Source organism: Delphinus delphis, chromosome 12 (genome assembly GCF_949987515.2).
Source record: "Delphinus delphis chromosome 12, mDelDel1.2, whole genome shotgun sequence".
Taxonomy (NCBI): domain Eukaryota; kingdom Metazoa; phylum Chordata; class Mammalia; order Artiodactyla; family Delphinidae; genus Delphinus; species Delphinus delphis.
Window position 1 is genome coordinate 69,839,388 of NC_082694.2, and position 13,438 is coordinate 69,852,825.

Genomic DNA, 13,438 nt, shown 5'->3' on the forward strand with positions numbered 1-13,438 from the left:
GTTCTGGCTCAGCAGCCTCTTCTCCCATCCCTGGCATCTGTTGGGCCCCCATCCCATCCAGCTTCCCCAGTTCTCAGGCAAGCCCTCCAGCAACACAGCCCACCTGGGTTTCCTCAGACCCGTGACAAAGGCCTCCAGAATCTTGAGAACATCGTTGGGGTGGATGAGCCTGGGAGAAGGCGGGGGCTGCTTCTCCTGTGGCTCCCGGTCCACAAGGCTTCCCTCCTTCTCTCCCTGGAGGTCCAGCTTCTCCAATGGTGATACGAGGCTTGTTCGCTCCTGTAGGGGAGACACAGATGCCAGGGGTTGATCTGGACAAAGGTGCAAGGGTAACCATGGCTGGAGGTACGCAAGCATGAGTGTATGAGGACAGAAAGAGGAAAAACGGAGAAAAGTTTACAGAAAGTTACAGAAGTTAAGGAGCGTCAAAACAGTGATAATGTGAGAATTCCCTGGCGGTCCAGTGGTTAGGACTCAGTGCTTTCACTGTGGGGGCCCTGGTTCGATTCCTGGTCAGGAACTAAGATCCCGCATGCCATGTGGTGCAGCAGAATTTAAAAAAAAAAAAAAAAAAATGCAGTGCAGCCGAATTAAAAAAAAAAAACCCACAAAAGTGATAATGTTCTATTTCTAAACAGCTCACAGGTGTTCATTTTATTGATATTCATAAAGCTTATATGATATAAATATCCTCTTGACTCATAATACAAATTAAATTTTAACTTTTTAATTTTAAAAAGTCCTCCTACTCCTGCCTTGCAGTTCATTCATTTTACTTCCCATGGGCAAACCAATGTTATCAGTTTCTTATGTATCCTCCCAAAGAAATATATATACATATAAGCACACACACACTTTCACTTTTTCTTCCAGTTTTACATGAATGATACCCTACGACATACATAGTAGAGTTTCACAATAAACCTTAGAGAGCTTTTCACATAAATACATAAAGAACTTTCTTGTTCTTTTTTTACAGCTGCATAGTATTCCATTGTGTAGGTGCACCATATATTAATCAATTCCTTAATGACGAAAATTTAGGTCATTTCCAATCTTTTGTCATTTCAAACAGTGCTGCGATGAATAAGCTATGATAAACACATCGTTTCAACTGTGTTGAGTATATCAATAGACTAAAATCCTGGAAGAGGAATCACAGGGTGAAGTGTACTATACGGTTTTGTAATCGATCCTGCCAAGCTGTCCTCCACAGAGGCTGCAACAATTTACACTCACACCAGCAAATTATGAGCATGACTGTTTCCCAAATCTCAGCCATCACTATGTGTTATCAAACTTGCAGATTTTTGCCAACCTGACAGATGAAAATGGAATTTGAGCACTTTTAATTTGTATTTCTCTTAATACAACAAAGCCTGATTATATTTTCATATGTTTAAAAGGTTTTTTTTTCAAAGACCAGGTAATCATTTTATTTTTCTATTCCTGACACTCAAATTCATAGGGGGTGAAAAGACAATAGAACATAGTCAAAATAACACACAAACACAATTCAAGAACACTTAACCAACTATTATAGCTGTTCTTTGTAAAATACATAAAAGTAAACAGAAACATCTTTATATAAATTAATGCTTAACAATCTGTATACACTGTAAAACAATGTTTAAAATTCACACTAAGATACTAGTGCAAGCAGTGGTGTACAAAAGTGTAAACAAGGTTAGTGATGAAAAACTTATCACCGACTTGCCACTTCAACATACTCTGCATTCACTCAAATACTGAAGGCCTCACCACGGAAAACACTGATCGCTTTTTGCGGTACACGGGCCTCTCACTGTTGTGGCCTCTCGCGTTGCGGAGCACAGGCTCCGGACGCACAGGCTCAGCGGCCATGGCTCACGGGCCCGTCCGCTCCGCGGCATGTGGGATCTTCCCGGACCAGGGCACGAACCCGTGTCCCCTGCATCGGGGGACGCTTTTAAAGTTATGTGACTACCTTCACCCTGAGTGCTCTTGCCTCAATATGGCAACTGATTATGAGTCCAGGTTAGGAGCAGCACCAGGGAATCCAGAAACCCATGTGAAGTTGGCCATTCTGATGTGAATCTTTATACTTGATAATGAAAACAATTTCAAGGACAACTTGTATGTCAAAAACTGTAGAACTGTCAGCTCCCTTTTCCCCCGAATATTTAAAACTAAAATTAAATCTAATTCCCCCGCTTCATTGAAAATACACACTGAAGAAGAATTCATCCACTCCAGTGCGGCTTTTCCACAGATAATAATTCTGCATGAAATAACTCAAAAACCTTTCCCATTTCTGTCCTAAAATCTATTTGGGGTGGGGGCGCTCCTGAAACAAAGTTTACTTTGAATAAATTTGCTTACTTTACTGTGATTACTTTGGGTTCTGTTTGAAAGTGTGGTTAAAGCCCAGAACCATCAATCAGAGGTATTAAATATATTAGCTATTTAATATTCTAAATTATGAGGACAAAAATTAGCTAGTTCAAAACTGCATCTTCAGTAGACTCTGTAGATTCCCTTTATACCCAGGGATATTTTTATCCAGGTGTGGGCTGGGGGTATGGGAGGGGGAATGGTTACAGGGTTCAAGAGTAGAAACATGGTTTTAACAAAATCCCAATCACTTTACATAGAGGTACAGTCCTATATTTTTAAGAGCTTGTTCTCTTTCTTTTCTTTTTTCTCTTTTTCTTTCATTCTTTTTCTTTTCTTTTTGTTAAAAAGCTAATTTGCATTTCAAAAGGACAATGATGGAAATGACCAGAAACATCAATATGGACCTTTGGGAACTTAGTCCTTAATTGAATATATACTGTTTTCTGAACTCTTAACTATGACCAAAAAAAAAAAAAAAAAAAAATTTAAAGGTTTATAGAAAACCTTTAATTCCCTATTAATTTTGCATCCAGAAATTTATATTTGCTCATCTCTATTTTTCTCATGCTCTCTTGGAGACTTTTTGAAGCTTCACCAACTTTTCCATATGTTTAAAAAGATCCAAACAGGGACTTCCCTGGCAGTCTCCACGATTCCAACGCAGGGGACATGGTGATTCCTGGTCGGGGAAATAAGATTCCGCATGGCACCGCCAGAAAAAAAAAAAATCCAAACAGTGTACTCTAAATTAAATCAACACAAGATTTTCTGAGAGACTTCCTTGTATATTAGCTATTTTCAATGTACTCTGGTCAAAATTTATTTGGCAATAGAAGCCTTGCAAACTTCAGTCGTGTAAGTGACTAATAAGACTGAAATGCCACGTTGAGCCACATACCAAGTACAGTTTCAGAAAATGTAAACTGTCTCCTGAAACTCTCAAATCATGTCAACTAGAGGTACTCTGTTTTTAACGATGGAACTTGTGAAAATGCTGGGTTAATCAAATCATTCTGCAGAAGGCAAGAAACACTATTATCACAGCCATTACTCTATTTTAATGATTTATAAGTAGCTTATGTGCTGGAAAGCACTACACAGAAGTGTGAGCCAGTTGAAAACTAAAGAAAAGAAACAACGTTCTGTGTATACATTGTAAACCACAGTAAATGTGTATACGTACACAGGCACACAAAACAAAAATTTAGATCTATGCAGGCAATGTCTGAATTCAAACTTCTTTGGCACTCAAGGATACTGGGTCAACTAAGCCAATGGCGAAGAATATTTTTTCATACGCTTTAGGAAATATCTGTGCCTCAATTTTTTTAAAAAAATAATCTTCGATCTAAAAATTCACCAAGATAAACTGGAATCCATCAATTGAAACAGTTACACAAAACTATAATTAACAGCAGTCATTGAAACAGGTGTGAGGTTAAGAATCTCTTCTTTAAAAATATAAAAGCCAGCTGAGGCCCTCTATTTTTAGAGTTTTGGACTTAAGATTTTAAAACATCTTTTGAACACTTCCTGATTTATATGGAATCCAATCTTAGCTTGTATACAATAGTGTTAATTACATTTTCACACTTTACAGTGGGAGGAACAAAATTAACCTGTGTCCTCAATACTACCATTTACCCAGAAACTACTCCGCAAATGTGCACACTTGCACAGGCACATATAGAGTATATGTTTTCCCCGTGTGTTTTTACTGCTTCTCGGCATTCTCTTAACTTGCTTCTTCTGAAGGAAGCAGTGACTCAGTGTATATGCTCTGAGGAGATCTCAGAGCTAGATGGTAAGCCCAATGGCTGGGGAACTCTGAGGCCCATCTCCCTCAAGCTGGCAGGAAAGTACAGCTTCATTTCCAGAGGTTCAGGCCACAAGACTCTTACATCATTGGGAAAATATCCAGTTTAGCTGTGGTTCACAAGGTGACTTTGTTCCTTTGATGCCAGTGACAGACCTAGAATGAGAGTTCTGGAACAAGATATTTTGTACCAGAAAGCAAATATCCTCTAGAGAAACCACTAAGCTTTTTCCTTTATACCAATTTATAACACTAATAATTAACTTCTCAATGATCACAATAGATACTAGGAAATACTTGAAGAAAGGCATGTCCCTGTAACTACTGAAAAGATACCAACGACAAGAAGCAGTTATTTTTAATAAGGCTTAATTCTGTTTAGTCAAGATATTAAAAATGAGTACTTTAAATATATCTGGCAGAATAACCCAAGAGGCTGAAATATCATTTGCTACTTTTCCCATGGTGCTACTGATGTTTCTAGGCAGGGAGAAAGCTTTTTTATTTTCGCTTAGAAGGAAGCTGAAAGTGAAATAGAATAGGTGAATTCCTAAAACCAAATGTCATGGTGAAATGACCTTGTTGGTTTAGCTAACTGGTAATTCCTTCCAGGCATGTCCTTCAATCCGTATTTTCTTCATATATTGCATTATTGATGAGAGAAGGGACTACAGTAACTCTGATCTGGACAATAGCTAGAGAAAACACTAATTCTGATATTAAAATCACTCTTGATGGAATTGGAGCAATCTATTCTCAATGGAATTGGTTAAATATACTATAAAACCTTGGTTTGTGACAAAGAGAGGAAATCTTAAGCTTGACAGTCTTTAAAAATAAATATTTGGCGCTTGTCTTTCAGCTAATTATGGGACTGTCCGACATATGGAAAAAAAGAACTCAATTTCTTAGGAAATTAAAATGCTTTAAAAAAGCTAACTAAAATCTTATTAGAAAGTCTATCAGTGAGGCTTGCAGACACTATCACGTGGCAAGCACTGTATCTAAAAACAAAAGCCTTTTGTGCTATAACATGAGAGCTAACTGAGAATAACTTAAAAAAATAAAATTAAATATATGGATTCATTTTCTTTCCACCAAGAAATAAAATATGCCAAAAATGCAGAAGAGCTGGAGGATAGGAGCAAAATCCCCAAACATCTCAGCGACAAATGAAGCAGAATAGGCTCTTTTTCCTCAGATGCTGGTCTCCACGATGAAACCGCGCACAAGACCCTACTTGTCGTTTGCCCTGGAGAGTACCATTAAGTATAAAGAGACTGCGGAGTACCTCTAAATGTGGGGAGACTGCTGCCTGTCACTACTTTTGGTGAAGAGGCACAGAACACCAAACCGGGCGCCAGTAAGACGGAGCACTTCAGAATCAGACAACGGGAATGGGCCTGTCAAACCAAAAATTAACCTTGGGTTGTACCAGAAGCTGTGTTTTTCTGCAGAAGGCCGATCCCACAGGGACTAGGACATGGACCCCATCAGCACTGGTAATGGTAGTGTTACAGATAAAAATACACATGATTCAGAGATAAATGTGGTATAAGTTGCCACCAAACACAACTTGTCTCCTGGAAAATGCAAAAGCCTCTAGGAACTTAGGCATTATTCTAAATATTCTGAAGCAATCTCCTTTCCCAGTAACCCCCCCATACAGATAATATTAAACATGCAAAATTTCAGAGCATACTAGCCAGATAAGGCACATTAAAAGGAAACATTTGCCCAAGAAGGATGCCAGATATTAGGGTTTGCTTTATTGCATGATGTTTGAAAAATAATGAAAACTGTAAGGCTTCATGCAATCATCAATAAGCTAATTATTAACTGTTCACTTAAGATAGATGGACACATAATCTAAAATTTTAAAACTAGTTCCAAAAAAGTACATAAAAAATGTAACGTGATGAACTTTTAAATATGGTTTACATTTGTAGTTTCATATTGTTAAAAAGTGCTTCAAATGTAGTCTGGAAAGTTGCTCTTTAAAAATGGTGCTGGGGGTAATGTCAGATTATAAACTGTAGAAACTAATTATTTTTATGGAATTAGAAAGCTAACATTGTGATATTCAAGCTTACTAGAATCAGTTTTCAATTCTAACTCAAATTAGGTTGATAAAATATTAATCTAAAAAACATCTGTTTTCTAACCAACAAAAGTCTATCGAATTCAAGTTATGCGTGTTGAGTGATCAAATCTCTGAGTAGGCCTGAATGGTGAGACCTTGAACCGATGGGGGCTGGTGTTAATCAATGTACTGCGCCATCCAGTGGAAGCCTTCTGCATAGCCTCGTCTTTTGAGCACACGACACATGAAAACTTCTAAGGGCTGGGCATTCAGTTCTTTCAGAGACACACTGCCCTTTCCTGTTGTCTGACCATATAAACCAAACATCTCTCGCAACCTCTCTTCACTGATGGCTTCAGGCCTGTCAGTCTTATTCCCAAGAATCAGTATAGGCACATTAGCAACAGTTTCATCTGTCATTAGTGAATGAAGTTCTTCTTTTGATTCTAACAGCCTTTCATGGTCTACACAATCTACCAGAAATACAATGCCGTTGATAGCAGGAAGGTAGTTTTTCCACACTCTTCCAGCTTGAACATGTCCACCCAGATCAAAAGTTGTAAAGGTCATGCCAGCAATGGTTAGTTCTTCTGAAGTGGGATGTAACATTGGGACATGTTGTCCAAGTCCGTCATCTTTTAGCATGTGTAGCAATGTTGTTTTTCCCACATTATCCAATCCAAGAAATACCAATTTACCAGTTTTCTTATAATCCTAAAAACTGTAGCACACTGCTGAAACCACTGTAAATCCAGTCAAATATGAAGGACATAGCCAAATCTTATAGGGTCTGCGATTGGAGAGAACACAATTCCTTGCTTGGCGTCGGCCCTACTCACTCCGACACCAAACTGCAAAGAGCGATGGCTGCCGCGGCCCTAGTCCCTAAAAGTTACCTTATTGCCTCTTCTAGGAGGTGTTTGTTCATATCCCTTGTCTGTTCCATTGACTTGTGGGTCTTTTTCTTATTGGTTTATGAGAGTTCTTTATATAGTAAGGAAATTAGCCCTTAACTGTGATATGAATTAAAAATATTTCCCTCCTCCTGTCATCTGTATCTTAACTTCACTTATAGTGATTTTTGCTCTACAGAATTTTTTTAATGCAGTCAAATATGTCCTTTTTTTTTTAGCTTCTGTGTTTTGTCCACTCAGCCAACTCTTTTCGGAAGCATAACAGGATACTCACCCTGGGGCTAACAATACTAAAAACATTTTTTAATTCAAGTTTTAATTTTTATATTAAAATTTTATAATATTTTTAACATGATGACTTCCTCAAAATAGTCAATTACAATCAAGATAGGTATTAAAAATGGGCCCTGCTTTGCAGGGAAGTGCTACGGATCAAAATATTCAGAACTTGGTGAGCCCAGGTCTCATGTGGTTGAGGCCTGGCTTTGAGGGAAGGCCCTGGAAAAGACTCCTTGGGCCTCAGTATAAGAACAGCATCTCATTGCCAGCCAGCCTTCCCTTTACAAAGACAAAAAGTAATAATAACAAGGGAAATGCTGGGTTAGCTATCCTTGACACAAAACCCTCACTATTTCTCCAGAAGTATTATTCAAAGGCAGCAATGCTCTCTGGGGGTTTCCAGGAGAATTTTAAATGCTCTCTTTTTTATTACACGTCACTTTACCTGGCTGGGAGGTGAATGATGAGCTTGGTATTTGAGGAAGAAGTTTACCAGTTTATACAAGTCATCCTCATTTTCGATTCCAAGGGCCTGAGGGAAAAATAGAATGACTGCTCAAATACCACACATCAAGAAGCGCCCCTCTCCACGTGGCTCCGGGAGTCAACAGGCCCTCAGCTCCCGAGAGCAGGGGGCTCGCTCCCCTCAGCAGCCCCAGCGCCTGCCATGGCCCAGAGTACAGGCCATTCAAGCCCGGAGAGCTCAGTGAATCTGGACACGCACATCAGAACAGAGGAACGACGTTCAGGTCAGGAACGGCTCCATATAGGCCTGGTGGGCACGAGAATGCTAACGGGGCTGAACCCACATCTCAGTCTAGGGGCGGAGGGGAGAACCTACGGCTGAGAGCTGGGCCATGAGAGAGGGACTGACAGAGGAAGGGGTGGGATGGGAGACATCGATGCGACTCTGAGCCCAATTCGTACATGGAAAACAGGTGAAGGGAAGGATGTGACAGGGAGCCGGGGAAGCCCCGGGAGCCCCGCATCTACTCCTGGGCTGAGGCAATGCTGGAAACCCCAGGGGGCTGTCTTTACCCCAGGACCCTCACCCACTCAGCCCTGGGGGGACTCACTGAGAAGATGGCGTCCAACTTCAGCAGGTAACACTCGTTCTTGTCCAGGGGCAGGAGAAGGCTCAGCAGCTTCCTCTCTATGAGGAAACCCTGAGGAGAAGGAAGACGACATCTCCAGTCAGAGACAGGGTTCAGGACGAGTCCCAGGCCCCGCATCCCCCCTCTGGGTAACTAGCCAGGGACGACTCCACAGAGCAGAAGCCCAGGGCTGACACATCGGACAGCAGGGCCCTCGGAGGGAGGCCTTCCCGGGATGCCTAAGAGCCCTTCCCAGAGACAAAGCCAATCCTCACGATGGACTGAGTTCCCCGCACCTCGCCCACAAGCCATGGGGCGAACACCTGGGCTCCCCGCCGCAGTCCAGACGTGGTCCAGTCCCGCTCCCACCCGCCCATGTCACTTCACTCAAATGCTACTCCCCAGACATCTACCGGACACAGCGGTAGGCAGTGAGCTGGAGGAGAGGAGGGCTGGGGGGAGATGGAGACACCAGAGCAGAACACGGTGCACGTCAAGTGCGGGGGTGAGGGGGGAGAAGACTGGGTGCCCGCTCGGAGTGGGAACAACGCGTGGGGGAGGGCTCCTTGGAGGGGTGGCCACCGGCAGCAAGCCTGCGGACAGAGGGGGGCACCCGCCGGCCGCCTCCTTCAGCTGGAGCTGCCCTCGGTGGCAGGAGCCCCCCCTCGTGCCCAAGAACTGTCCCAAGTGGACTGGAGGCTGACAATCTTTGTGCCACCTGCTTCCCATCTCAGAAATGAAAATCTGCCTAAACACCCATTCTGTTTGGGTACAATAAGACTTCTAGCTGAACCAGCTCCAACGAGGCCTTTACACCAATTAGTTTTGCTAAGATACAGTGAAGATATCCAAGGCCTAACACCCCCAGAGTAATTGCAGGCTCAGCTCCCAGAGAAAGGCCACCGTGGGTTGTGGCCACGCTACTGTCAGGTGGATGCACGGAGGCGAGACGGGTGCCCTTTCTCTCGCAGATGAGCAATTGTTTAGCATTTCTTTTTTAATTAGCAGGAGCCCGTTGGCTGGCCTGGGCCAGGCTTGCTGACCATGAAGGTAGGGCCTGGTGACCAGCCAGGTCAGCTCTGGAGCACGACAGCCTCTCCGCGACCCCATGAAGCCCAGGGGCCGCCCCCAGCACCACCCTGAGGGCCGGTCCAGTCCTGCCTCCAGACCACCTCTGGCCCATCCAGTGTCATCAAAAGCAGCCCTCGAGAAGGGCAGGAAGTCGGCCAGGCCACCCGCCAGGAGCCCAGCCTCACCGACTCGTCACACAGGAGCGTCAGGATCTTCCTGGTAGTTTTCGCTGACACTTGCTTTGGCAGGTCCAGGTACGACCCTGGTTCTGAGGCGGCCTCCTCTGCCCCCTCCTCTTCTGCAGAGGGGCCATAGCGAGAAGAGAGAGAGAAAGAAAGAGAAGGTGACTCCTTGGGCTGCTTCACTTTGAGGAACAGTCAAACGGCTTTCCTTGAGGAAATGTAGGCCTTAAAAGGCGTCTTTAAGGCACTAGCAAGTTCCTTTAGCTGAAGAAAGCCCATCACGTGGGGATAACAAAAAGGGAGATTGGGGGTCGAAATAAGAGACTATCTGGAGAATTCTGCCACCCTTGGCCAGCCTAGAAAGCCTCACTCTTCCCAGTTTCAACTACCTGGAAACACCATGCTCAAAATCCAGCCTTGACCAGGAAGTGGTAGGGAGACCGTGAACCTGTTTATTATTTGAGAGAGAAATCTAACCCATCACCACGTGGTTTCTAAACCTGCAGAAGATTAGAAGCAGCCCATGAAAATGCAGGAAAAGTAGCTGCCTCACAGAATAGTGTCAGCACAAACTGGCAGCTGGTAGCAACAGCAAAATTTTCCTTAATGAAAATTTTAAAAAGTGTTTTATGCTATACATCCCTCAACTGAAAATAGTAATACAAATCATTGCACTGCCCAGGTTTTACTACTTGCTCAAAAGGTAAAACAAGATAATATATATGAAAAGATTTTGAAAAGGACAAGAGCAAATTGCTGGTGGAATGCAAAATGGTACCATCCCTATGGAGCAAGACCCAGAAAAATTACAGAGGCATTTACCCTTTGATCCAGTGATCCTACTTCTAGGGAAATATCCCAACAATTCACAGGCAAAAACATGAAAACACAAAGGCACAAAGCTATGTGTTACAGCAATATTCTAATAGCAAAAACGCCAAGAAAACTGGAGATATCCCAAATGACCATCAACAGAGGACTATTTGAATAATTATAGCCCAGTCACACAATAGAGCACCAGATAAAAAAGGAATGAAGAGTATTTCTTCTTCCTAGTGTAGACTCATCTCCAGGATATATTGTACATAAAGAAAGCAAGGTGGAGAAAAGCATATGTTCTCATTTACCTAAAAATTGGTTTATATAAAGACATACACATTTGTTTATAATTTTAAAAAGTAACAGAAGGATAAAGCATAAATTATTAAATAGTTACCTAGAGGAGAGGGACAAAAGAGGATAAAAGCTATACTTTATTGAGTATAACTTTTTTGTACATTTGACTTTGGAAACGTAAATATTTTACATAATTATAAAACAAAATTCAATTGTAAAGGAGCAATCACTAACAATCAAAACTAACATGAAACAAAAAGACATAAGCGTGTATACAGTTGGTGACATAACCACATAGAAAGCATTCCAAGTGACTTTAAAAGACAGTAATCTGTCTGTACATCCCTCGTAGGTTGTATCCTAAGAACAAAAAGAACTGCAAAAAAAGTTTAAACCCTTTTTAGTAATCATTTGTTAGTGGCAGGGTTGCTCTTTTATTCTGAGACTATTTTGTGGTACCATAAAAACGTATATGAGTAATTATTTTGAAGGCACTGACTATGAAGATTTTCAAGTTAGGAGAAAGGAGATACACTTTGATAAGGTTAAGTAAAAAATTCTGACATCCTGATGACTCGGAAGCATTAGGATTATGTTTTAAAGATAAAATAAATCATGTATCATAAATACATGATTTATTTTATGTTTATCTTTAAAACACAATCCTATACCCTCGGCTCACCCACTGAGAAGGCCTGGAAACGATGACCAGTCAAACCAGTGAGCCCTCCAGCACCCAGACTATGGTTTCAAAATGCCATTCCCTATTTAAAAGGACGAAGTCTCCTTGGAGGAATGGCTGATTCCAGACTTGAAGCAGGAAAAACATAATGTGAGCCTGGAACATCTGGTCATTCTGGAAAGCCACGAAGCTATCAAAGACTGCTGGGGTTGTGTCGAAAGGACCCAGAAGCCGACGTGGCCAAAGATGGAATAAGTAGGGCATTAGTAAGGACGATAACTGTAGTAAACCGAAACATCACATTCGTTTAAACCCATGTGTTCATAAGGAAAAATTTAAATAAAACCTCATCGGTCACCTTTAGAAGATGCTAGAGCCCCCGTCTATTTATTCTGAAGACTAGTAAACAGAAAAAAGACTAAGCACTCTCCTGCTTTTCCTGTACAAACTGTATCTCAGGGTAGCAGATAGCTGATGGGGAGAAGATTCTCTTTTCAGAAGGGTTCCAGCTAATAAATGAAGGCAGAATGATGGAACTCAGAACACCATTTTGCTGCAATCCCTAATGCAGTTAATGGATCTTAGACAATGGTTATCAATGGTTGCTAACATCACAAAGGGAGACAACTTGGCATCAGTTTATCCCAATGGAGGTAGGCAACAGTGTATATAGGGAAAATAAAGTGAACTTGAATCTGATCAAGCTTCTAGATCTAAGTACCAGTTTATAATACAGGGGAGAAGGTAAAGCAATAAATTAGAGGAAACTTAAAAGTCATATCAACCAATCATGCTCTCTGGACCTCTTAAGCTATGAAACCTTATCCGCCAGATAAGGGAACTGCTTTCATTTCCCTTATCTGTAAAAGGAGTGGGTTGACCCGATGTTCTCAGAGGGCCCCTCCACTCCACCTCGAAGATGCTATGACTCTGTTCCGGTCACCTGCTTCCATCAGCACTTCCTCTAAGATTTGCGTGGCCGACTTCCGCTGCTGCTGAGAAATTGGTCCCACATTCTTCAGGAACCAGAAGTCAGGTGCTGTCCAGGGGAGCCCCAGGTGATGGGTATGGATGACCCTGTCTACATCAAAGGCTCTGCTTATCAGATCTTTTGCCTCCTCTTCATTCATCAGCCAAATCTCCCGAAACTGCTTGTCATCAATGAGAGCGAAATGCCTGTGAAGGAGAGTTATTGACCGGGGCCAGCTGATTCCAGTGCCAGGCCAGCCCCCGTCCCCACCCCCAATTAGCAGCAGGGCAAGGACGGAGGCAGAGCTGTGGGAAATCCTGAGCCTGGCCCAATCCCTGAGCCCCTGATTCTCACCTATGAGAACAAGGCAGGTGACATGCAAGTAAAGGGACAGGAAAGACAGCACAAAGGATTCTCTGGTGCCCTGGTCCAGCTCCCCAGAAGCAGGTGATTTATCAAAGTCTGATGAAATCACCGCCGCTACCAGCTCTACCCCTGCAACCTCTATCCTAGGGCACATGCCTTGGGACCCACGTCCCTGAAATACCTCATGGCTTTCTGCATCTCCTTGAATTGCATCACAAAGCGTTTGTAGTCTGAGGTTAGGGACTGGTTCTCCTCCTGAAACTGCTTTACCTGTTTGTTATATTTTGATCTCAGATTGTTAAGTACATCATGAAGGCTGGGTTGAAGAGGAAAAAAAAAAGTTAGTCTGCAAAAAAAGGAAAAAAAAAAGAGAGATACACTTAATCTCTGGTAGGAGGAATATGGCATTTTTATGTTTTTTGTTTTGTTTTTTTTCTTTTTTTGCGGTACGCGGGCCTCTCACTGTTGTGGCCTCTCCCGTTGTGGAGC

The 13,438-nt window shown here is 42.3% G+C and overlaps 1 protein-coding gene and 1 pseudogene across 1 annotated transcript in view; both read right to left on the reverse strand.

Moving 5' to 3' along the window:
* Positions 1-13,438, reverse strand: part of DRC1 (dynein regulatory complex subunit 1) — a 45,548-nt gene that overhangs the window by 2,876 nt on the left and 29,234 nt on the right. The window contains exons 9-14 of the mRNA XM_060027614.1: positions 13,131-13,265; positions 12,557-12,789; positions 9,819-9,931; positions 8,545-8,634; positions 7,914-8,000; positions 104-279 (exon numbers count right to left, since the gene is read on the reverse strand). Coding sequence (XP_059883597.1) covers positions 104-279; positions 7,914-8,000; positions 8,545-8,634; positions 9,819-9,931; positions 12,557-12,789; positions 13,131-13,265 — 834 coding nt within the window. The remainder of the gene's footprint in view (positions 1-103; positions 280-7,913; positions 8,001-8,544; positions 8,635-9,818; positions 9,932-12,556; positions 12,790-13,130; positions 13,266-13,438) is intronic.
* LOC132435495 (small COPII coat GTPase SAR1B pseudogene) lies at positions 6,453-7,153 on the reverse strand (annotated as a pseudogene).